Here is a 24,926-nt window from a genome sequence, read left to right on the forward strand (position 1 = left end):
ACACATCTCGTGAGAGTGTTAGGTTTATTAACTACTTTTTATGTTATAAAGTTTTACATATGTACATACAGGGTGTTTCGGGAGGAAAAGGAGATATTTTGGGGGAACATGTTCAGAAGGTTAAGATAAATTAACTCATATGTTTTAATCCGATTCTCGACCGTTTCAGAAATAATCGGTTCTGAAGTTTATTTGTAAGATTGCTGGCCGTTTTGTTCAAACGTGGCATGAGGATTTTCATCTGACTACCGATGAATTCTTCCTACTTGAATCATCACTAGGTCTCCTTTTCGCCTAAATTTTACTTTTTTATTGCCTTTTTTTTTAATTCCTAGATGGACTAATTCATGTGCTGACGCTGCACTTGGAATATTCCTCATACTTAATACTTAATAATGTGTAAAGCAATGTTCTTAGAATATGTTTAAAGTTAGTTGAGGCTTATCAATTTACAAATTCAGTTTTTAGTGCAACCGAGATATATAAATATTATGAGAATATCCTATGGGCATTTAAAATATAAAATTTGATCTACAGCAAAAAAGCTCTTTCTTAAAAATAAATAAAAAAAATTGTTAAACCAAATTATATACCGGAATATCGTAGATAAGGTAGAAACAAATAATATAATCCATATTTGGTTTATAAGTTGATTTATGATAATATCTCAATAATAAGTTTTAACTGAACAACACCCAGAACATATAAGGATATTCGAATTTTCATATGAAATGATCTTATCCTATTTAATTGCCCAGTACTACTATACACTTTTATTTGTAAAGCAATACAGACAAAACACAAATGGTAAAATATTTGTTTCTTTGTTCTGTTTTCATTTCTACAATTCTCCCTTTTAATTCTTGCAAAACAGTAATTACTGATATATTATTTCACAATTTGTTTATTTATAGATATGTATCAAGGTAATCACCAACCATCTGTATTCACAAATAAGATTCAACAAAACATGGGTCCAAACGATGGGATTAGAATCCATGTAAGTATTTATTTGATATAGAAAATGCATAAACAAGGCTTACGGCAAAGATATCACTAAACTATATGACGTAGAGCAAAAAGCGGTGGAAGCTATCGTCTGCATAGCACCTGAGCCCTTAAATCAGGTTTCTTGAACGATGCCTACGGAAAATCGGGCGAAATTCCGTATTATTCAGGCCTTGTTGTGGCATGCGGGGCACTGTCAGAATCGACCCACTTTCCCTTGCTTCTCGTTGGACTTCTTATGAAGAAAAAAAAATAAGAAAAAAGCTAAAGACCCTATCGTGGCGGGAAATAGTCACGATCCTCTTTTAGAGGAACCTTCGGGGGTGACATATTACAGGTACACCTGCAGAGGACGTTATGAACTCTGCAATGGAGGTGAACCCGAAGGCGTATTTACCAACCCTAACCATATGATGTAAATAGCTCCGCACGGGAGAGGGGAGCTATTTACATCTGTGCCCTAACCCGCTACGGTGCTAACCGATTCCGATTATGGCCGAACGAATGTACAAACCATATCCCGACACAGTTCACTCGTACTGCAGGGAGTTAGGATCAGGAGATTAGTCAACTGCGTTGAATTTCCAATCTAATATTATAATGGCCGCTTTCGCAGCACTAATTTAAGAACGTTTAGGAACAAAACAAATTAAAGGCAAAATCACATAGACTGCTGACTGAGAGACAATATATAGGGAATTTTAAATTCGTCCTTCACTAATGGGTTCTCGGTAACCATAGAAGATACGAAGATGGTTAAATTTGGGCAAAGTTGCGCATTTCTGAGCTCAAAAATATGCCTTTGAAAAAATTAAAAACTCCCGATTGGTTCCGAAAATAATCGTGAAAAATCGAAATTTTAAAAATGTATTTTACTTTTTTCTGAGCTTATTATCTATCGGATTTTAAAATAATTTACACTTTTGCATTTTCACTTTTTCCTTGCTTCATGGTGGCGGAATCTGTTTGAAGTATGGTAAAGTGTAAAAATGTTTGTAAGGCTAAAAAACTAGGTCGGTGGTCTACGAGCTCTATCTAGTAATAAAAATAAATGTGAAACAAATTTTTTATATTTTAATTACACACTTGTATAGGTTAAAATTCCGTTTAAAAATTTAATACATTTCTGATACGTTTGCAAATATCAAGAAAAAAAAACGACATTTTAAAAATTCGATTTTATTTTTTTCTAAGATTATTTTTTATCCGAGTTTAAAATAATTTACACTTTTGCATTGCCACTTTTTCCGTGCTATATGGTGGTTTTCAATAAAGCGTTTCATCTTTTGCCGACCATCATTAACTTTGTTTTTTCTTATGGGCGCCATATTGGATTTTTACATTTTTAAAAGGTAGTTTTAGAGTAAAAGTAGCTTTTTATTGATTTATTACACTTGCATTTCGGAAAAGCGGTTTGGGTACTTCCCATAAGAACCCCATAAGAGCGAGAGGAAAAAAACTACACATCTGATATGCACGTGCGATACATCGATGAAAAGGTATTAAAAAGGACTTTCTAAAAATGCAAGAATCTAATATGGCGTCCATAAGAAAAACCAAAAGTTGATGATGGACGGCAAAAGATGAAACGCCTTTTTAAAAAACTAAAAACACCACCATGTAGCATGGAAAAACTAGCAATGCAATCAAAAGTGCAAATTATTTTAAAATCAGATAAAAAATAAGCTTAGAAAAAAATAAAATAATTTTTTCAAAATTTCGGTTTTTTCCGAATATTTCCGAACGTATCCGGATTTTTTAAAATTTTTAATTGGAATTTTAATAAACATCAAATTACGCAACTTTTCCATAATTTAACCGAAACCGACCCTGTATGTCTTACCGTTTCCAAGATCCCAATGATGAGGGTCGAATTTGGGCCACCTTGTACATACATATACATATACCTAAACTAAATTAAACAAAATCGCCTTAATTGTCTTGAGACAAAATATTAGCACTACAAAATTTTGTAGAAAAATTAATGTGGCTTGGCATTGGATATATTTAAAGATACACTTAACCCAAGTTTGCGTTTTCGTTTTTTTATTTTGTATATCGACTTTGCTCAAATCGATATCTGATAAGTCGTCAAACGAAAATAGTTGTTTTATAACTTCCATTTTTTATGCAATACACTTAACACAACACTTTATGAATACTTTAAAGTACGCCACGAAAAAAAACAACAGTTTAAAAATGTTAGGGTAGGATGAAACTGAAAATTTTATGTCATAATCATCATAAAAAACAAAGCACGGTGTTACGAATCCTAACTTCGTACAGGTACCAGAGAACTGCATCGGGATATGGTTTGTAAATGTCGCTGTCGGCCATAGTCGGAATCGGTTAGCACTGTAACGGGTTAGCGTTGGTAAATACGCAACCCGGAGATAACGGCCGAGAGGGGGGCTGAAACCTCTTTAACTCGGACGCCAGAAGTTAAGGACCAGCGAAGAGTGGCGGGACGTTCCCCGGGTCATCACAACGTCAGGGTGGCTGTTCTGTAATTTTGGAGGAAGTCACACTTCCTCCTGAGAGACGGGATCTCACATCACGTTCCTCTCCCTAGGTATAAAAATTAGTATTCTGTAATAGCAGTGACCGTGTGGTGAACGATCATCACGATCATGTAATTCTTACAGCGTCGCCAGATTCTCGACCATTAGAATACGCGCGTTCATACGTTCGACGCGCCGCTGACCTGACAAGGATTTTGACATTTAACGTACCGGATGCCGGGTATTTATCATTTATTTTTTTGTACAACGGATTAAAAGACATTAATAATTGTCTGTGTTAGTGCTACCACTTTAATAAATTAGAAATTAGATAGAAGTAGTATGTGGTGAAACATTAGGGTAAATAAAAACAGTTTTATATATACCTTTAATTTTTAGTCTTGGCAAGATTTAAAGAAAAACATAAAGGCAAAAAATCCATAAATAAAAGCAAAATCCATATTATGGTTATTATTATACATAATAATAATAATCGGAGGGATTTTTTTATAATCAGAACTAACAAACCAAACAAAACAACGCTATTTTTTTTTGGATTTTCATCACCTTTCTCGGAAGTTAGGTTAGGATACCCTTCTCCTTCACAATTTAGCAGTAGAAGTGTGATCACGCATTTTTCGCACGATGTGAGCGCTCCCCTGTTTACAGAATAAACTTTTAATCATTTTCGAGTGCTCACTCTCGCCTGAGCTGAGGTGAGCCCGAGAACTGAGCTCCGCCCACTTCTCGTGTGAATGTTGTTTCACGCATTTACAGAATAGCCGTCCAGGAGTCTTTAGAAGTATGAGCGAGCGTGACGCCTCTGAGAAATGTAAGAATCTCAATGATGCCACGACCACCCTCAGAAGGAAACTAAACGGGGCATTACGCAAACGCCTAGTTAGCTTAGGGCCGAAGGCAAGGACTATGACAACTGGGAGCTATATCGTAGGGCTTCTATAAACTACAATAGGACTATACGCAAAGCTAAGACAAATTCAAGAGAAGGTTTTGCGAGGACGTCAATGAAATGCCTCGCAGTGCAAGAATCTACAAAGTGTTTTTAAGGAAATATGAATAGGAGCTGGAGTGAATAAAACGCCCCGATGGCACTTTCATAGAAAGCAGACGAGAGACGCTTGAGGTCCTGGCACAAACACACTTTCCCGGGTCCGACCCCCGCTGACCATCCAAAGAAAACTTGCTTTTTATCAGAACCATACTCTCGCCCAGTGTTGCTAAATGTGCTCTTAAATGATTTCAGCTCTTTAAATAACCAGGAGGGGGCTGAATCTATTCATAACTGCTTTAACTTGGGTTGGACTTTTAAGCCACCTGTCAACACTACCTAGAGCCAGCCTAGCATGGAGGTACCTTCCAACGTGCTGGAAAGCGACCAGATACATACGGAAAGCCGGGCGACCAATTGCCGAGAAATCTTGCGCTCGGGTCAATAAGCCTGATATCCTTTCTGTACATGATCCTGGAAAAGGTCATCGACGAACACATCAGAGATGTGGCGCTGGAGAAACGCCCCGCTCAATATCTCCCAATACTCCTACCAGGCAGATAAATCAATAGACTTAGCTCTGAAAAATCTCATAACGAGCATCAGCAACTCGCTGAAACAAAAGAGGCTTTCAACAATGCACTGTCCCGCTCACTGTATGACTCGACAGCAGCAAGACTTTTTGCTGCTCTTATCTAACACTGAATCAAAGCTGCTAAATGACAGAAGAATAACGCCCACCTTACAGGGCAAACGTGTGTACTTTTATGTGTGTAAACGTGTGTTATCTCCTCTCTTGTGGTCGCTACTCGTTTATGACTTGTTGGCCATAATTCGACTGTGGGAGGTCGAAGTCCAAGCTTACGCAGATGATCTGACGATCCTGTTAAAAGTAAAAAATGAGAAGTGCTGAATATCAGTCTAAAATGGCGCGAGAGGGAGAAAATGATCCCCAACTCCTCTGAAATAAAGTAGTTCCTGTGCAGCTGCGTTGATTAAAAGGCTAGTAGGCCTTTCTGGCTTCTTGATTATGCGGGGATGGGGGACAGATAGCTCGAGGAAAACGACTTAGTTTGTTTGACAAATGTATTGTGTCGCCTTAGGCTGTACAAAGGGCTTTACCGCAAAAGGCCAAGGATAGTACAGGGTGTAACTTTGACCATTGGTTTTCAGCTGAGGGGCGTTATCAACAATAAACATACCTAAATTTAGAAATAGTCTTAAATCCAACCCTTTGGATAACTATGTCCCGGAATTCCCCGGAACCTAGCTATCCGAGCCAACTCTTCCCTTAGGTAAGGATACCGACTGATTAACTTGCAGATAATTTATCGGTTCCCGCAAAGGGTAGAGTTATCCCCTTACAAGGGTCATTCCACCCCTAGGCGGAGACCAGCGGCTTATGGTCCAACCGGTTCCTACCTGAGGGTAGAGGATCAGCACGAAGTGGTTATCGAATAATTGATGATCTCCCTAGATTTCGAGCTTGTATTTATACATAAAAATTATGTCAATGACCCATAGTAAAATAAAGATGAAATACTCACAATTGCTAAGGTTGCATTTTGTACTTCGCAAATTCGGTTGTGAAATTGATTAGTAATTATTAATTGCTTAGAAATTTTAACAGTGGAAACTAAAACACTGAGTGTAATTAATTTGGTTGACAATATGGGCGAACTAAAACCGCCAATCCTGAGAAGTAAAACCATCCAATTTGCGACGGAGGCGAAATCTCCTGGAGTAACCTTAGATAGAACGCTTGAACTGGATTTCGCATCTTAACAAAATAATTAAGAAAGCAAAACTGTCTCTATGGAACTGTCGCAGGATATGCGTCAAGACCTGGGGAATAAACCCAAAACAGACGCAGTGGTTATACACACGGGTCATCAGATCTACGATCTACGGCTCTGTGGTGTGTTGGAGCAAAGCGTCATAACAACTGGCCAAAATAAAATGCTTTTAAAGGCCAGCCTGGTTGCTCATTAGGCGGGCGATCAGAACCACTCGGCAGCCGCTATGGAAGTACTACTTGGAATGACCTCTCTGCCCATATACCTACAGAGGGGAGTCATAAGAACCACTTAAAGGATGTCTATGTCATAAATGGCATCCCTGCAAACAAAGTCTGGATGGAATCAACTGAACTGGTTGAGGTGTACAATCATAGCACGCTTGAAATGTCATCAGACCTAATGCCAAGAAAAATATTAAACCCAAGTTCATACTAGGTCAACCTACCAGAGCGAGCGGACTGAAATCAGAAACCGGTGAAGCTAGAGAAAGCGGATATTCGAGTATATTCCGACGGCTCCAAAACCAATTTTGGAGTAGGAGCTGAAATATACTGCACTCACTGAAGGACAGAAATATCTATCTGCTTTAAGAAACACTCCTCAATCTTTCAAGCGGACGTACATGCCATCGAAATCTGCGCAGGTATGCTTAACCAAATGCAACTTGAAAACAGAACCAGCGATAGACCGGCGTCTCTAAAAGCGCTAGAATCTTCTACGTGCACATCTAGAACAATATGGATTTGCAAAAAAAGCTCCTACTGCTTCGGGAAAGGAACAAAATTACCCTAATATGGATACCGGGACATGTGGGGCTTACAGTAAATGCGACAAACTTGCCAAAAAAAGGAGTATAATTTAACCTGATAGGTTTAGAACCAGCATTAGGTATTACCTACAATACGGCGATACACATCAGGGTTACAACATAACAAAACAAAACGCAACTGGGAAGGATTACCAGGACACAACCATGCGAAGGCTTTTATACCGGACGCAACAAGGAAGGTTAACAGATACCATAAAGGAACTTAACAGGAACTCAAAGGCCCCAATGGGAATGTATATATCCTATGGAAATTGGCGGAAATCGCAGAATTCAGACTATGCATGGAGGAGGACGAGACTGCAGAGCACCAGGTAGGCCAGCTTCGGCAATACCTTACCTAAGACAAAAGATATGAAGAATGCTTGTCCCAATAAAATTATCGAACTCCTAAAGAGGCCAAACCTGATTGGGGAAGTATAAACACTTAGGAGTGAGCCACAATAGACCTAGGGTCGCAGTGGAGAGACACAATGTGACTAAAAACATTTTTACATATATAGGATATAGATCACAACGATATGATAGAATATGTATTTTTTAGTAATGCAGAGACCTCTACTTTGATATAACATTTTAAACTTTGCATGCAGCGTTGCCAGGTACTTTTTTATTATTTTTTATGAAGTTAATTAATTAAAAAAATAAAAGTACGGATTCAACCTAGACTTACGAAATTTGTACCACAGTTCATCTAAGATATATACCTGTTAAAGACTCGCAGTGATATTTTGTCATTATCTCAACATTTTTAAATCAAATACCCGATATATTTTTATGTTATTAAATTTATGCGTGAAATATTTTAATTTTTTGTTAAATTAGTCCTATACCTTATCCACTTATTTTTTTACTTATTTCTTTACCTTGAGTTCTGTGTAAGGTAAGTATGAAAACCGTATTTTAAGAATTTTTTTCAAGATTGCTTAAAAAAAAACTAAACATTGTTGGTGTTGGTGTGCAGTTAATTATCTCAAAGGCTATTATTGTCAATCGTGTTAATAGCAGTTTTTACGACAAAGTCTGTTTAATAATTTCCCCTAATTAATCGATCTATTATAAATTTTTTTATATATATGAAAAACATGAACCGTTAAAGCCAGTTACAAATGAAGATAATACGATTGCAGTAATTTTAAGCGTTATCAAAAAATGTATCTTTACCATATCCCATTATTATAAAAATTACAATCATAGGCTTATGACAATATGATCGCTTTTTGTCAGTGAACGCAAAATAGGATTCATCAGCCTGATGGCCTTTTTTGATGGCAGCATTAATTTTTTACTAAAGAAATTCTTATGTTTGGAATAAGAATTATACGTTATTGGACACTTTTAATGGGCATCTTTCAGATGAAATATATCCAAACTTCTTGCAAAATTATTTAAATATTCTTTCGAGAAGCATTGCTCGGCCATGTTCCAGAAAGGATCTGGTTTGAGCATGATGGAGCTCGAGCTCAGTACAGTCAAGCTGTTTTTTAAATTTACATTTTGATAATCAATAGATAGGAAGATGTGAGCCGGACCTTGGAGATTGTTCAAACTGAAAGGTTAGTAACTTCTTTTCAAAAAGAAGCCTAGACTCAAATTTTGGGAGGATCATACTAAACACAATTTATAAAAAAATACCTATTTAAAATTGGTTCAATTTAAAAATGCAAACATTTTGCTTTACTTTTGGTAAATTAATTTTTTTTTGTCAAACACTATGGATTACAAAAATGACAAAATATCACTGCTACAGATACCTTAAATTATGGTCTAAATTTCGTACGTCTAAGATGAATCTGTACCGTCTAAAAGATAAGAAAAAACATTTACATGATAAAGCCACATGCAAATTTTTAAAATGTTAAATCAAAGTAAAGCTCTATTAATGTCTAATCATTTTGTAAAATACTATATACAAGGCGCTGCCGCTACCGTGACCTAACCTGTACATGTAAAAATTGCTATAGAAATGTTTGCTATGGTTTAGGCACTATATTTGCCGTACGCCTTGTTGACGCGCCCTGTACATATGTTATCACTGATTTCAAATGATTTTACACTATTAACACTTTTTTTAGCAAATGAATCCTTCAATTCAACCTAACCGTCGTGGTACCCCAGTAATGCAACATCAAGTTTCTTCAGCTAGACCAGCCAATCAGTCATCATTTGTTAATACCCATGTAAGTCATTAATTAATAAGTTAAATTCTTAGAAACACTGATTAATGCTCAAAATATTTTTGTCTCTATTTTAGAATAATTATAGGCCGGTTTCTTCAATGCAGAACTCGTTCCAACAGAATAATAATAATAATATGCCCCCCGCAAATCAGTATAATACAGCTCGGAACTTACCTAACAGTACCAGATACAACCAGTCGTTCAGTAACGTATGTTTTATATATTAATATAACTGCCTATTGTTTAAAATACCTAAACATTTTAGCAGAAATTTTCGGGATTCAATAGTCAACAGGCGACCACAGCAAATACTTTCACAAGTTCTTCAGCTACCAGTGTGGCTAGCGCCTCTAGAAACAATTTTCAAGGCCAGAATCGGGTTAGTATCTATTATAAAAGAAAATTGTATGTTTTTCTAGTTTTGATGTTTCATAGATTACATCAGTCTGTATACAGGGTGTCTACTATAAAAACCGCCAAACTTTAAGAGGTGATTAAACAAGTCATTTGCAACAAAATAGTCGTATAACATTTGTTCGAAAAGTTGTTAGTTCTTTTGGTATTTAACATTTTTTGATTTTATCAAATTTCTTAGTTTTTTTTTTCATGTAAACAAGAATATCTCCGTTATTCTTACCACACATAAAATTTAGATATATCATCTGAAAGAGAATTAAAATTGTTATAAGATGGGTATATTTAAGTTTTTGAGTAATTTTTTATACCGGGTGTTATCAGAAGTTAAATGTAACATTTGGGAAATGTGCAAAATTAGTGGTATTTTCTTCGTTGTCGTTTTTCTAAAATTTGGTAAATAGGGGACACGTTTTTTTTTCAAATGACTTGTATTTACAACCCCTGTATTCCCTCTTAAAGTTTCGCGGTTTTTATAGTAGACACCCTGGATACATGGATCTTTGGAACCTAATTACAAAAACGAGTTAGCCATTTCAAAAAAAAACTTAATAAGCTCTTATGTAATTTTAGAATGAGTCGTTGAACAATAAGTCAAACAGGTTAACTTCTAATACCGGCATGATGCCCACACCAAAACCAAGATTATCGACGATGCCAAACTTTAACTCGCAAATTTCCGGTTTAATTCCCGTGGCGGGAAGTTTTACTCATAAGGGAACGCAACGTGTTACTCAGATGACGAATACCGCTAGAAGGAGTAGGTTTAGGAAATTTGGGGTGAGCATACCAATATAAGCTGATTATAAAATGTTATAGCGGTTACTAAATTTTTCATTGACAAATTATAATATTGTAAATGATTCCTATAAGTTTGTACAATGGGTGATACAAAATTTAAAGTTTTAAATTCAAATTTTTTTACACGACATACAGGATGTTTCACTAAACGTGGATCGCGGCTATATTCGGAAACTGTCAATCAGACACCATTGGACTTTCTTTTGACATTATAAAAGTGGCCAAGAAAAATGCTGGAAATTATTTTTAAGTTCGAAGTTTGACCACTAGAGGGCGTAATTAAAAGGTCAAATCCCATTGGCGTACCGACTTTCATAAAGTAGGGGAAGGTAGTAAAAGAGTAATTATTTATATGATAAGACAGTGGCGGCTCGTGGTAAAAATGTTAGGATGTTCTGCAATTATTATTAGCAAAAAAAAACTGAATTATTTTTATACTTATATTTCACCTACTACCTATTTTTTATAAATTACGTCTATTCTTCGTTCTTTCCTGGTGGCAAACTTTGTTATAACTTTTTCATTAAAATTATTAATTTTAGAGATAAACTTTTTTTCAATAGATAGCATGGAAAGTTCTGTTAAACGATCTTCGGTCATTGAATTTCTAAGAAATGTTTTGACTCTTTTTAATGTTGAAAAACATCTCTCCGCCTTTGTGTCGTCATGGGAGTAGTTACCACAATTTCCAATAATTTTTCATGAAATTTGCCACAATATTCTCCAAAGCATTCGGAAAAGAAAAGTGATGCAACTACTAGATGTTCTTTAAATTAAAATCTATCTTTTGCGCAATTTATAATATCACAAACTTCTAAAGCAGAAATCCGGTGATCAAATTGGCTGTTATTTGGGCGTTTTCGTTTGTTTTCTGGTGGCTCATCGCTAATTATATTTGTTGCCTCACTAATAATGTTATCAATATTATTTCGAACTTGAATGATACAGCGTTCAAAATTTTCAACAGCGTTTCTTACAAGAGTAGGTTCGATTTTTCTTTGTTGTAATTGATTGAATAGGATATCTACGTGGGGCATTAGATGATGGAAAAAAGTCAGCCAAAAATTGAAAATAGGATCATTCAATGCACGCCGAATAGAAGCGGTCGTACTACAAACTGAGTTATTGGAAAATTGATCTTCTATTTCATGCATACAATCAAAGAGAGGGTGTTAGAGCCATGAGGGATTCTTTTGTTCACAATTTTATTCAATACTTCTACTCGTTGTGGTGAATTATTAAAAAATCCCGGAATGTCTTGTAAATTTCCAAAAAAATACACGTACTTGCCTATTTGCAGAAGCAGCTTTAGACATAATCAAGTTTAACTGGTGGGCATAGCAGTGTACATAGTGAGCAAAAGGATACTTTTTTTTATTAATGCTTGAACGCCTGCAGTGTGGCCACTCATCACTGCTGGTCCATCGTAGCTTTGGGCAATCAGTTTGTTAGGTGAATTTGGAATTAAAGGCTCAATAACAGTTAGAATTGCTTTACTAAGTGTTTCTGCATCACATTTTTCAGGAATTAAATAATTCCAAAATCGTTCAATTGGTTCACCATCGCAAACATATCTAAAAATAACAACCATTTGAGACTTTGCAGCAACGTCCGTTGTTTCATCCGCCATGATTGCCAGAAATGGCGAATGATTAATTTCTTCAATTATTTGTTCATGACAGACTTCAAGGATACACTGTAATAAATCATTCTGTATTTCTTTAGAGGTGCCTTTAAATACGGAAGAATTCTTTAGATGATCACTTAGAGTTGCGTCTAATTCATCAGAAAAGTTGATCAACCCACGAAATATCCCCGGATTCTCAGAAATATCACTTTCGTCATGTCCCCGAAGAGCCACTTCAAATGCTCCACAAAATTTAATACAATTTATAATTTTTGATATACATTTTTTGATACATTTTCATTATATTTTTGTTAACCAATACGCAGAATCTAATTGTGTCATTATATTAGCTAATCCTAATAACGCCAATTCCATACAATTATGAAGATGTCTTTTAGAGTTTTCATGCCTTTTTATTTTCAAACTCAAATGTTCTGGATCGGTGATCCCCATTTCCGTCCAAGCTTTATCGCCACCAAAAAGTAGGCAGGGAAAACAGTATAAAGAATTCTTTTTGTTACAGCCACAAATCCATTAATTTTTTAAATAAATGTCTTTATTAAATCTACGCGTATAACTTTTTCCTCTACTTACACCAGCTTCTTCAATAATAATATCTGGCAATGGTCTACCTTTTGCTTTTTACTTAAGTTTTTCTTCATAAGAATGAGAAAATCTCTTCACATTAATTAAATTAAACACCACTTCCATAGTTCATAAATAATTATATTATTATTGTCAATTCAACAAAAACAAAATCCGTACACGAACAAAATACAAAATCACACACACTGTATTGTTTTTAAAAAAAATCCCGATCTCAAGTCTCAAATTGCATTTTCCGCCTAGAGCTGGAATAAATGCAGCGAATTATCGGGTTATTTCAGCGTACCATTCCGATAGACACGGGGGTGGCGGGGAACAGCGCGGGTGTGCGAAGGAGCGCGTAGAGCACGATCGTGTGGACCAGATGATTATTTCGAATCGTCGACCGGGTCGACGGTACTTTACTTTACTCGGCTGCTGTTGACTCGCTGATGCACTGGAGGTGCTGGCGGGTTCGGCGGTGATGACGCGAGAGGGTTTGCGTTTTGTTTAATTGATAAAAAAGGAGTAAAAAATATGCGAGACGGAGATTTTTTCTTTTTTTTTGGGTTTTGGTTTATAGATCATATTTTTAATAGATTATTTAATTTTCTTTGGGGCTCTGCAGCACTGCAGCATACATAGACCAGCCGCCACTGTGATAAGACTTATCCAGTTTTCACTTGACTTGTTCAATTTGGACTTTGGAAATGTATATACTTGTATGCGAAAGATTTTAGTAAAATTGGCAGCAGGGGTCATTTGAATTAAACATTATTACTTTGATTTTTCTACAAAAATTAAAAGCCTCGCTATAATTTTGATAGCAAAATCGGAAAGTAGATTTAATTTACTAGAAAAAACCTGCAAACCGCAATCGCCTACCTTTTTTACCTTTCGAGTTATTAGCGAAATAAAAATCACTTGGCATTACTAATTATTGGGTTCCTTTTGTTTGTTTGACACCTCCCTTCGCAGTTTATCTAGGCACCGGACTAATTTAAATTCTGAAATTATAATAAAAAGATCATTTAATTTAAATATACTAATCCTAATAAATGTAAAGCATGTCTAAAGGTCAACGGATTATAACCAAAACAAAAGAACAAAAACTTTAACAAGAAACAAACTTCAAACGTCTACCATTTATCAAAAAGCAGTTTTCAAATTCCCTACAAACGGTAATAGCTGTTTTAATTCCCGCCTGAGTAATAGAATTTAGAGTATTTTGAATATGCTCTATTAGATCTCTTTTTGTGGGCAATATAATACAGTTAGATCGGGAAATTTAGGTGGCCATAGGAACAAACTAGCCCTTCCAATCCAGCGATCTGGATAACGGTTACACTGGGAACATCTTCTAACAGTATTCGCAAGATATTTTGTTAAAAGTTAAGATATGATTCACCATATAAATGTCTATCAATAATAAATGGCCCAATAACGTTATTCCCCGCACCAAACATTTACTTTCCACCTGTTTTGGTAACCTATTTGCCAATTGATTCTTCATCAAATCATTCCTAATTTTTTAAATGGTAATTTGTTTACTGAGGAGGCTACTTTTGGAAGACATTGCATACGACATTTCTATAACAATCACACTATATTTACTCATTTTCATCAGCTCAATCAGCTCATTTTCAGTAAATGTATACCATCATTTAATCGGCATATTTCCTCTCATAACGCCTAACAGGAGAATCTTACCTTCATTTCCTACAGAAAGAGTTACCTGTTCCTTTTAAAGAAATTCCTTTACAGTTGAGGCAACACTTATGGTTCATGCATGATGGTGCACCAGCCCATTTTAGTATCAATGTACGTAATCACTTAGATACAGTATTTCCAAAACTTGGACAGGTAGGGGAGGTACAGAACACTGGCCTGCTCGATCACCAGATTTAAATCCTCTAGATTTTTGCATTTGAGGTTTTCTCAAGTCATTAGTTTATTCCACTCCCGTCGAAAACGTTGAAGACCTGAGGAATCGAATTATAGCCGGCTGTGAGATAATAAGAAATACATTAGGAATATTTGCGCGAATACGAGAATCAATGAGGCGAAGAATTTGGTCATTTTGAACACTTGTTGTAGCTTTGCGTCTATTTAAAATTTTAGTATTGTTATTTTCTATTATTGTTCTGGTTTAATGTTGTTAATTAAAGAAATGAAAAATACGCGTCAAGATGTTTTTTTGCATAAAAGCAACGCCACATACGAAAAAAAGGTAAGAGAGGTTTTTTGTCACAAATTGAACGAGGAATTCAAAAAATATTTTTAATTTAAAATATCTCAGTGGCGTACCATTTTTTTCTTTAAAAAAATTGAGATCTTTACCCGTATGCGCGCCAATAGTTAACATAAAATTATTAATGGCATGTCAACAAATGCGCGTTAACTACCTCTTAAAACCCTCGAAATTTCATATCTCGACCAGTTTCAAAGCTATAAATAAATCGTCAATTTTTAAGAAACTACCGTTAACACCCCGTATCTCGGAAAACGAAGGCTTTGCGGACATACGTTTATATAGCAAACTGTCATTATTTTTGAGCAAGCAGAATCACCACCTGAAGTTTGTCGCACTTATTTACTAACACCCTCTATACACATAAAAATTACACACAAAGAATTTTATGCAAGTTATCATTACCACAATCGAAGTTTACAGAATATATATATTATATTCTGTAAACTTTGACACAACTAGCAACTATAGTCCATAAAATTTGAAAGGCAAACTGGGAATTTTTGTTGAACATTTCTTTAAGCCAGTAACAATGGTCGAGCCGTTTGTCAAAATCATTTTCGGATAGAGCTTGGTACAAGCATTTATAATATGGATGAAGTTTAAATCCTTTAAAATTCGGAACACCGAAGGATGACCAAACAGATTCCTAGATGAAGCGAAATTTCCCTTGTCCTTATAATTACCCCAGAGCTTCAACGTATGCGAGAACGTTTATAACATTATCTTCATGGTTTTTTACTTTCTGATTAGCACATGAAGGGGATATACACTTCCTGTGGTCCTTAATGTCGTCGAAATACTTTTCTACTATCATGCCTTCGTCCGGAATATTTTACAGCATATTTACCTGCCGCAATAGGAGCACTTTTAACACACTGAAAATGTACGTCATAAGCCTTGGCACTGGTATAAGTCATTTTAACAATAAAAATAATACAACAGCAGCGAATAAAAATAAAGAGTTTAAATTAGATCAATGAACAACTAATTAAAAATATAAACTGTCTAAAATAAAGTAATTGCAATTTCATTTATTTATCTCCAGGCAAAATGGGCCAATGATTTACTAGATTTACCTTACATAATTGTAATAAGATTAGGATTATGAAGTTATTATAATAAATTAACTTTTTATGACAACTTTAGAACAAAAGAGGCCCGATAATTATTGATGTCAAGTGGCATACCCCTGTTAAGCGTCAAATATTTTTATTTCGGTAATAACTAAATCGAGGATTTATAGAAATAATGCCATACGTAATTTCTGATGGCTAAGCTAATTTGAACATATATTCATATAAATTACAAGAAATGAAGCCCTTCGGTAACTTTTTTTTCGTGCCATTTTGCCTTTTTTTAGTTTTTATGCATATTTTTTATTTGTGCTTATTTTCATGCATATTTGGAGCAGAAGTAATATGATCTAGTAGAGCCTGCTATCCTTCTGCGCCCATTACGTCGCATCGTATCGCGCGTTTTAAATTAAATAGTCGCGCTTTATAAATTAAATATGAATAGTCAAATATTCAATTCCTTTCTGCAGAAATACACTGGTAGACATATTTCATCCGAATCAACTTTGCGCAAAAACTATATTGATCTAGTTTACAATAATATAATACAAGAAGTTAAAACAAAAATAGGATGCAACTACATATGGTTTTGCGTAGTTGAAACGACGGATTCATGTGGTCGATACATGGCTCATTTAATGATTGGAATATTGAGCGAAGATAGCTCAAGTAATGCTTTTTTAATTAGCTCAAAGCAGCTGGACAAAACAAGTAATAATACCATTACTAGATTTGTTCATGATGAGCTAACAAAATTCTTTTTGCCAGACCCTGTTCCTAGTGAAAAAATATTACTAATGCTCTCTGATGCAGCTGCATACATGGTAAAGGCATATTCTAATTTAAAAGTTTTGTATCAACATCTAGTCCATTGTACATGTCTAGCACATGGATTAAATCGGGTAGCTGAAACTATTCGTACCCAGTTCCCTTTGGTAAATAGTTTGGTAAATACAGGAAAAAATTTTTTGTAAAAGCACCATTAAGAGCTCAGTTATTTCGAGAAAGGATGCCAGTTATACCACTACCCCCTGCACCCATTATTACAAGGTGGGGTACTTTATTACTGGGGCTGGACGCTGCTTACTATTATGCTAACCATTTGGAATCTTTCAAGGAAATCGTATTAGATTTTTCTGAATCCTCCTCCGAATCAATTTTAAAGTGCCAAAAGATAGTCAAAAATGAAAAACTTAAGCAGAATTTGGCTTTTAATAACACAAACTATAACTTTGTAAGCAAGGCCATCACGCAACTTGTAGAAAAGGGTCTTGCTCTAGTCGAATCTATGGAAATAAGTAACCCAAAAAGTACATGGAAAAAATAATTTATAATAAGCTTAATGAAGTTTTAAACAAAAATACAGGGTATGAAATTTTAAAACAAATTTCAAATGTGATTAAAGGAGATTTTGTTGAAGACCTTGCTATATCTGATGCTGCTTTAATTCCGAAATTTAAGTATGCTCCAATTACCAGCGTAGATGTTGAAAGAAGTTTCTCCCATTTAAAACTTGTTTTGAGTGATAGAAGAATGGGCTCCACAAAATATCCACTTTCAGTGGATAATTTAGAGAAACATTTAATTATTGCATCATTCAAGCATGAATAATATGAGCTGATGTTTCTTTTATGAAAAAGATTATTATTAATGATGCATTAGTTTATATTATCAAAGTTAAATAAAAACTACCGAAAATTTTTATTGTCTTATTTTTTTCCTGGTACATATTTCAGTTTTAGAAGTATTTCATATTGTATTCCTATACTGCATTTTTAGTTTTTATATATGCCATTTTTTATGCTTATTTTCAATATTTTTATGCTTATAAATCCGCGCTTTAGTAATAACTCTCAAATAAAAAAGATAGCCAACTGCGGTTTTCATGTTTTGTCTAGTAAATTTAACCTTCTTTCCGATTCTGCTCAAAATTATACCGTATATTCGAAGGGTAAAGAGACACAAAGTTAACGATCTTAGAGAATCAGTAGATTCATACTATACATATATGAATCTACATACTGTGAGACCGTTGACTTTGTGTCCCTTTACCCTCCGAATATATATTATTAGGAAGTCTCTTTGAGAAAATGGACTAGTTTTTTGAAAATTATACCGCGCCCATTTAGATTTTTGTGAAAAACCAAAGTATTAGTTTTTAATTCAAATGACGCCTTCTACCAATTTTATTAATCATTTTTACGTACTACTCTAAGACTTTTAAAAGTTATAGCCATTTAAACAATTGAGGCGTGTTTTACAAAAACCGCATATGTCCAAAATCAACGAAATTGAGTTAGTGGACCATCTAGTTTAAAAATATGATGTTTTTAATATCCTATAATAAGATTCTACAAAAACGGCACAAGTACTAAGATAGAGCTAATTGAAAATTCGATAATTCTGCAAAAAACACACATGTCCATTGTTTTTCCACCAAATACAGCATTAGTTCGTGCGACAGGATAGGACATGTGTGCTTTTTGTCGTAAAATCTCGCTGAAGCGCTCGAATTATTAGTCAGTTTGTTATTGTTTTGTCTATAAACCACACGTGTTCTTGTGATTTTTGACTGGAGGTTAGAATTTGCATTTTCTTGCACAAAAATTATACTTAAAAAAATGCAAGATCGTGAAAAAGTGTTAACTAGTTGGCCTACAAAAAAGCCAAAGAAAATAAAGAAGGAGACAGTGATCAAAGAGTTAAAAGTTCGTGGTGAAGAGCACATAAATCACAAGGGCAAACGTGTTTTAGCGCGTAAAACTGGCGAAGCATGCAGGTATGTTAGAGGGTATATTTTTTAAGTGTGGGTTTTCCAATAAAAAAAATATATTTTATAGTTGCAAAAAATTCCTGTTTTTCCAAAGTTGCTGAAGAAAAAAGAATTGCTATTATTACCCAGTTTAATAATATAACTGACAAAAATAATCAAGATTCTCATTTAACTGGTCTCATATCAATGAACCACATATTAGAAGACGTCCCCGATCTGAAGTAAATAAAAAAACTTACGGTGCTAGTTTTACTTACAAAATAAGGGTGGATGAATCTGAAATAAAAGTGTATAAGAAAGCTTTTCTCAGCCTATATGACATTAAAGATGCTCGTTTCAGGCGAATTCGAGATGCCCTTATGACTACTGGAGCTTCTCCCAACGACAAAAGAGGAATACATGGAAATAGGCCAACAAAAACTCCAGATCACATTACAGGACTTATTATCATCCATATAAAATCATTTTCCGCTAGACGCTCGCATTATTCACGTCGTAAAAATCCAAACTGTTCCTATTTACCAGAATCTCTTACGTTAAGGGATATGCATAGAATGTTCCTACAAAGTTATAATATAAAATACCATATAAAAGATACTGGAAAGTATTTAAGACATATTTTAACATTAAATTTGGATTTCCAAGATCTGACACTTGTTCAGAAAATTTAAAATCAAAGCAAAAGCTGGAGAAGTAATGTTGTATTAGTTTTCTTCCTCACATACCATCTAACCATGTTTTTTATAGCCGTCAACTTTGGTATAATGTTTTTGGTATACATGACCTTGGAACTGATAATGTTTGGATCTACACTTATCTTGAAAATGAAGCCAAAAAGGGTGCCAATGAAGTCACTTCGATGTTACTGCATTTCCTTAAAAACCACATCCATAACCGCAGTTTGGTTATTTTTTGTGACGGTTGCCCAGGGCAAAATAAAAAATTACGTAATGGCTCATTTTTTGTACACCTTCGTCAATATTCGTTGATTCAGTAGAATACATATTTCCAATGAGAAGTCATTCCTTTTTGCCAAACGATTCGGATTTTGCCCTGATAAAGAAAAGAAAAGACGCCTGGAGAGAGCTGAGAGACCAGAGAATTGGGATAATATCATTTTAAATGTCAGAATGAAACCTAACCAATTTAATTTAATAAAAATGAAGCAATACGATTTTTTTGATATAAAAACTGCGACCTGCAACTTTTTGCTAAAAACTCCAAAGCCAGCTATCAACATTAAAAAAAATAGGTAGGATTATGAAAATAACTAACCAAACATCTTTACTTTTTTTAAAAGATCATACATTATCCCATTTAGAAGCAGTATTGTGGCCAAAGCAAATTTATCATGCAACATCCAACTGGAAAGGCTTTACAAGGAACCTCTTCCGTTTGCTTCAAATAAAGCTGAGAATTTAAGATCACTGTTACCGTTACTACGTCTTGTAGCTAATAAAAACTACTATGAATGTATTCTGGATAATACTTACTCTGATAACATGGACATTAATGAAGAAGATGATAATAGTGGTGGATGTGAAGATTAATTTACTACAAACTATTAAACTAATCCTTGTTTAGAATTTATTTTATGTTACTCTCACGAGATGTGTAAACGTCTGTTTTTTCTTATTTAACTTTTTTTTACTTGCAAAAACAACTTATGTCTAACAGTTTTTTTAAATTTTTGACAAATATATTAGAATTTTTTTTTTTTTAAACGAGAATTAAATATATTAGCTTGATATACGCTGTAATTAATAAAAAATATGAAGAAATGAATTTGTTTTAAAACAAAATGTTTTTTTCATTTCCTGAAAATTTTGGATTTTGGACATATGTGTTTTTTGTAAAACACGCCTCAATTACACTTCGCCTACTTTATGAAAGTCGGTACGGCAATGGTCTTTGAACAAAATGACGACAAATATTCCAAGGTGTCGAATTATGTGAAAAAAAATACCTATTAAACTGACATTTTCCGGAGAAAAATCTAGTGGCCAACTTCCGAGCTTAAAAATAATTTCCAGCTTTTCTTTTGGCCACTTTTATAATCTCAAAAAATCCAATGATGTCAGTTCCCGAGATATACTCGTGATCCATACTTAGTGAAACACCCTGTACATACAGTTTAATGCAATATTGCAATTATTAATCGTACATAATTTTTAGGATAGAGACAATGAGAAACTGTGTATCCTCACTGGGTCTGTTGAGCGGATTATTAAGTATGGAAAGATTTTCCAGAATCATTTTTGTTACTATCAAGTATTCGGTAAGATTTCTATGGTCAATTCAGTAGTAGTACTTTTTTAAAATAAGGATCTTTGACTTAAATAAGTTGATAATACAAAGTGACTTTTTCAATGATATGCAACTCTTTTAACAACATCTTAATATGAATTCATCCTTTAGATGAATTTTAAGAACGACAAGAAGATATGTAGTTTATTTATGAAACCAAATTATTGCTGTCTCGTAAAATGAAAGACACTTTCGACTTGATTCTACACTTTAAATAACTAGAGAATTCAGATATTTGTAAAAAAGTTACAAAAGGAAAACACATAAAAATTGCTAATTATTTATAACTATAGTAAATTTTTTAGGATGCGTTGTTGCCATAACCGATGGCAATATTCGCTTTGAGAAAAAAATGTTACTGAGAGACAAAAGGGGAGGTCCAGTATTACAATTGACCTACTACTGCAACTCAACCCATATAAATATCGTCGATTTTTATATTGGGCAGGAATTGAGGTAATTAATTTCCCTACTTAACTGTAAATATTTGCTTGGAACATATGTACGAAGGTGGTCCCAGAAGTACCCGACCTAAGAAAGAAAACTTTGGAAAAAAATGTATTTATTTTTCAGCATAATCTCCTTTCAGCTCTACAGTGCATTTTTTTTTATCTCGGGTCATAGGATTTTACGTGTAATATTTTCAACCTCATGTTAGAACCTGTTCTATTTAATCGATAGGATTAAAACTTGGAACAAGTGAAGTTAAAGTTAACAGACTTTTAAAAATCCCATTATTTTGTAAAAAAATTTGCGAGAAACCTATTTAAAATACGTTTTTCTGATGAAAAAGTTTGCTTTTTCTGCACGACTTCCAACCTTCATTACCTTTACACTTCAAAGCAGGTAGACAAATATCTGACAGTGACACAAAACAATTTTTAAATTGCTCCATTGAAATTGTTCAAAAACTCTTTAAAATGTCGATTTACACTACGGAGGAACGTATTGAGATGGTTTCAAACTACATTAGAGGAATGTCGGCGCAAGAAGTGGTAGATAATTTTGCCGTGTCTTATCCTAACCGTCCCGTCCCGTCTAGATCAACTGTACAACGGTTTCATGAAAAATTTATTACGATTGGATGCATCGCCAGTTCTCACTTAAAACGAAAAAGAACCGAAACTGGGGTCCGGTAAAGTTAAAGGGGCGTCTAAAAACCGATTTTTTTTTGCAGATTTTTACATAGAATGTTAAGTGTGGTCAAAATATTGATAAAAAAGTGAGGATGATTGGAAAAAATAAAAAACTTTGGAAATTATGAAGGTTTTTCTACATACGTTAAATACGTAATTATTGCCGGCTTGCACAATGTTTTTTAGCTCTTGATTTTGCTATAATTAAAAAAAATATATATTGGGGCAATTTTGGAACTTTTTGGAGGCTATTATTGTAAATTTATAGCATTTTTTATCGCTTTGTACCCCATTTAATTACATATTTTTTACACACAAGAAAAATAAAACAACCTTATTGACACAAATGGCAGTGGCTTCAATGTCCCCAGTAGTATTTTTTGGTTTTGTCTGGAACACTTTTTAGTTAGATGGGTTGGTTGTGGACTCAATTTTAGATAATAAAGGCATAATATAGTTAGATTTTACATTACATGAACAGGTGTTAAAAAATAGGTATTATTTATTTAAATTATGTGATATTTTATGTAATTTAATAGGTATATAATAAGTGTAAATTAAAATAAAACATAATTTAAGATATTTAATTATTAATAGGTAAATAATAACGATGAGGTTTAATGTACATTAACTTATAGTCAAAACAGTAACTATCTTTAAATTCATTATAGGGATTAGGAATAGGGATAAGACATAGGAATTATAGGCACAAACACGAGGCGGCAGCCCAATAGTTAGAAAATTCCCATTTTCTAACTATTATCCCATTCTCTAAGTGGGGCTCAAACGACTACCTAACCCACTATTTAGCGCCAACCCAAGGTTTCAATCCCTTTTTACAATCCCAACTCCACATGTGCGCCAACCACACAGTCCCATGTGCATCCGCCTTGTATGCGCACACGGGGCTACCGCCCCGTGTGCATATTTCGCGGGTGCATGGGAAAAAAGTTGTATGTCAAAAATAGCGAATTTGAGTAATTCGCACTTGAAGTGTTATTTTGGGCTGTGACTAAAATTTTAAACATATATTTTTTTTTGCTTAGAATCAAGTAGATTAAAAGGAGCATTTTTATTGTAAAGTAAGTAAACTTTTCTAGTGTTTGGTATAAAATAGTATTCACATTTTTTTTGACTTACAACATTTAGATTTCTTAAAATTTTGACATAACTCTTTTTACACAATAACAAAAAACAAAGTATCGAATATGACTTGTAACAATGTACGAATGTAAAATGTATATAACGAATCTCTACATATGTTTCGAGAGTGTAAACTCTCATCTTCAGTTTCTATTTTTGGAACCAATAAAACTGGAGAATTCCATTCACTTTGTGCCCTTTCAACTATACCATTTTGGCACATTTTAGTTACTTTTTTATGTATTTCATCTTTTTGTGAAAAAGGTAATCTATATGGTTTAACATAAGAAGGTGTGGCATTATTGCGAAAATGTCAGTGCAAGGGTAAGTTTACATCATTTTGCGTTTGTACTTAAAGACCATTACTTTTGTAGTTATTCTCCTGAAAATGAGAGTTTACACTCTCGAAACATGTAGAGAATATATATAAATTTTTCTAAATTTATTAAATATTGGAAGACGACTTGAAGAGTTTTACTTACCTTAACTTTAAACTCCAATTCAAGCAATGGACTATTTCTTCAACTTAAAAGCATTTAATTTTAAAACAAAGAACATATTCAAATTATTTTAAGAGGAATAAAATATTACTCATCACTTGATTCATCTGAACTTGCATCAGGATATGTATCAGCATTTTTGTCTTTGGTGGTGGTCAAATTTTTATAAAAATCCGCAAGTGTCGCTAATGTATGGCAGCAGATATGTTTGACTTAAGTCCCTTTTCACGCGCGATTGCAAAAAAACTAAAATGCATTTGTAGTATGTCTGACATAGAGCATTTTACACGATAAAAGCACAGCATAAGGAAGACTAATTATTAAATGTATTATTATTAAAAGTATTAAATGTATATTAAATGTAATTATTTAAGCTGTGATAAAAGTGTAACTTATCTCGTTAGACACATTGAAAATAATGGACTTACGCGTGTATAATGACTTAGTTCGTTATTCCCATACGTAAAGGAGGGTTTTTAAATTCGGCTTCTGACATAAACCAGTTTTGACAAAAAAAATGACATAAAACCTTTTTCACATGCACCCGCGATTTTATGATTATATGAATAAACAAATACTTACCTATAATGAGACAGGACAGAAAATTACGATAATCGTACTAGTACAGTAGCCACTCCCAATAAATAATATTAGTTGACGTAAGTGACATTTGACAGTCTTTTTTATTTATGAATAAATCCGTATTTACATATTTGATATTCCTGATTTGCGTGTGGAAATTTGTGTTTATGACCTAAAGAAGTGATGTAAATCTTTCCAAGTTACAGAATTTTGTTACTTAAGGTTTCATCATCATAAAGTTTCATCATTTCGGTCATAGTGCAGCGACTGTTACCGAGTTTTTGAATGTCACGTTCCCGGACGCTGGATTGGACGTTTTGGTCCATCTAAATGGCCGGCGCGAAGCCCCGATCTTTCCCCTTTAGATAACTTTTATTGGGGCTATCTATCATCGAAAGCGTTTGATAT

At 34.1% G+C, this 24,926-nt stretch overlaps 1 protein-coding gene and 1 long non-coding RNA gene across 4 annotated transcripts in view; one reads left to right on the top strand and one right to left on the bottom strand.

Moving 5' to 3' along the window:
• The window catches only part of LOC126735762 (hybrid signal transduction histidine kinase D-like), a 40,177-nt gene that overhangs the window by 13,181 nt on the left and 2,070 nt on the right, over positions 1–24,926 (top strand). Inside the window, exons 2-8 of one of the 3 annotated variants that reach the window (XM_050439862.1) lie at positions 915–1,000; positions 9,219–9,323; positions 9,398–9,532; positions 9,589–9,702; positions 10,311–10,517; positions 21,026–21,128; positions 21,463–21,613. In XM_050439862.1, the coding sequence (XP_050295819.1) occupies positions 917–1,000; positions 9,219–9,323; positions 9,398–9,532; positions 9,589–9,702; positions 10,311–10,517; positions 21,026–21,128; positions 21,463–21,613 (899 nt within the window). In that variant the 5' untranslated portion in view covers positions 915–916. The remainder of the gene's footprint in view (positions 1–914; positions 1,001–9,218; positions 9,324–9,397; positions 9,533–9,588; positions 9,703–10,310; positions 10,518–21,025; positions 21,129–21,462; positions 21,614–24,926) is intronic. The other 2 variants (XM_050439877.1, XM_050439867.1) reach the window with 2 other exon arrangements.
• LOC126735970 (uncharacterized) lies at positions 12,976–24,437 on the bottom strand. Its single transcript, XR_007660570.1, has 3 exons — positions 24,365–24,437; positions 14,486–14,732; positions 12,976–13,757 (listed from the first exon to the last, which is right to left on the bottom strand). It is a non-coding gene; the product is annotated as an uncharacterized LOC126735970 (long non-coding RNA).

This window comes from Anthonomus grandis, chromosome 1 (assembly GCF_022605725.1).
Source record: "Anthonomus grandis grandis chromosome 1, icAntGran1.3, whole genome shotgun sequence".
NCBI lineage: Eukaryota > Metazoa > Arthropoda > Insecta > Coleoptera > Curculionidae > Anthonomus > Anthonomus grandis.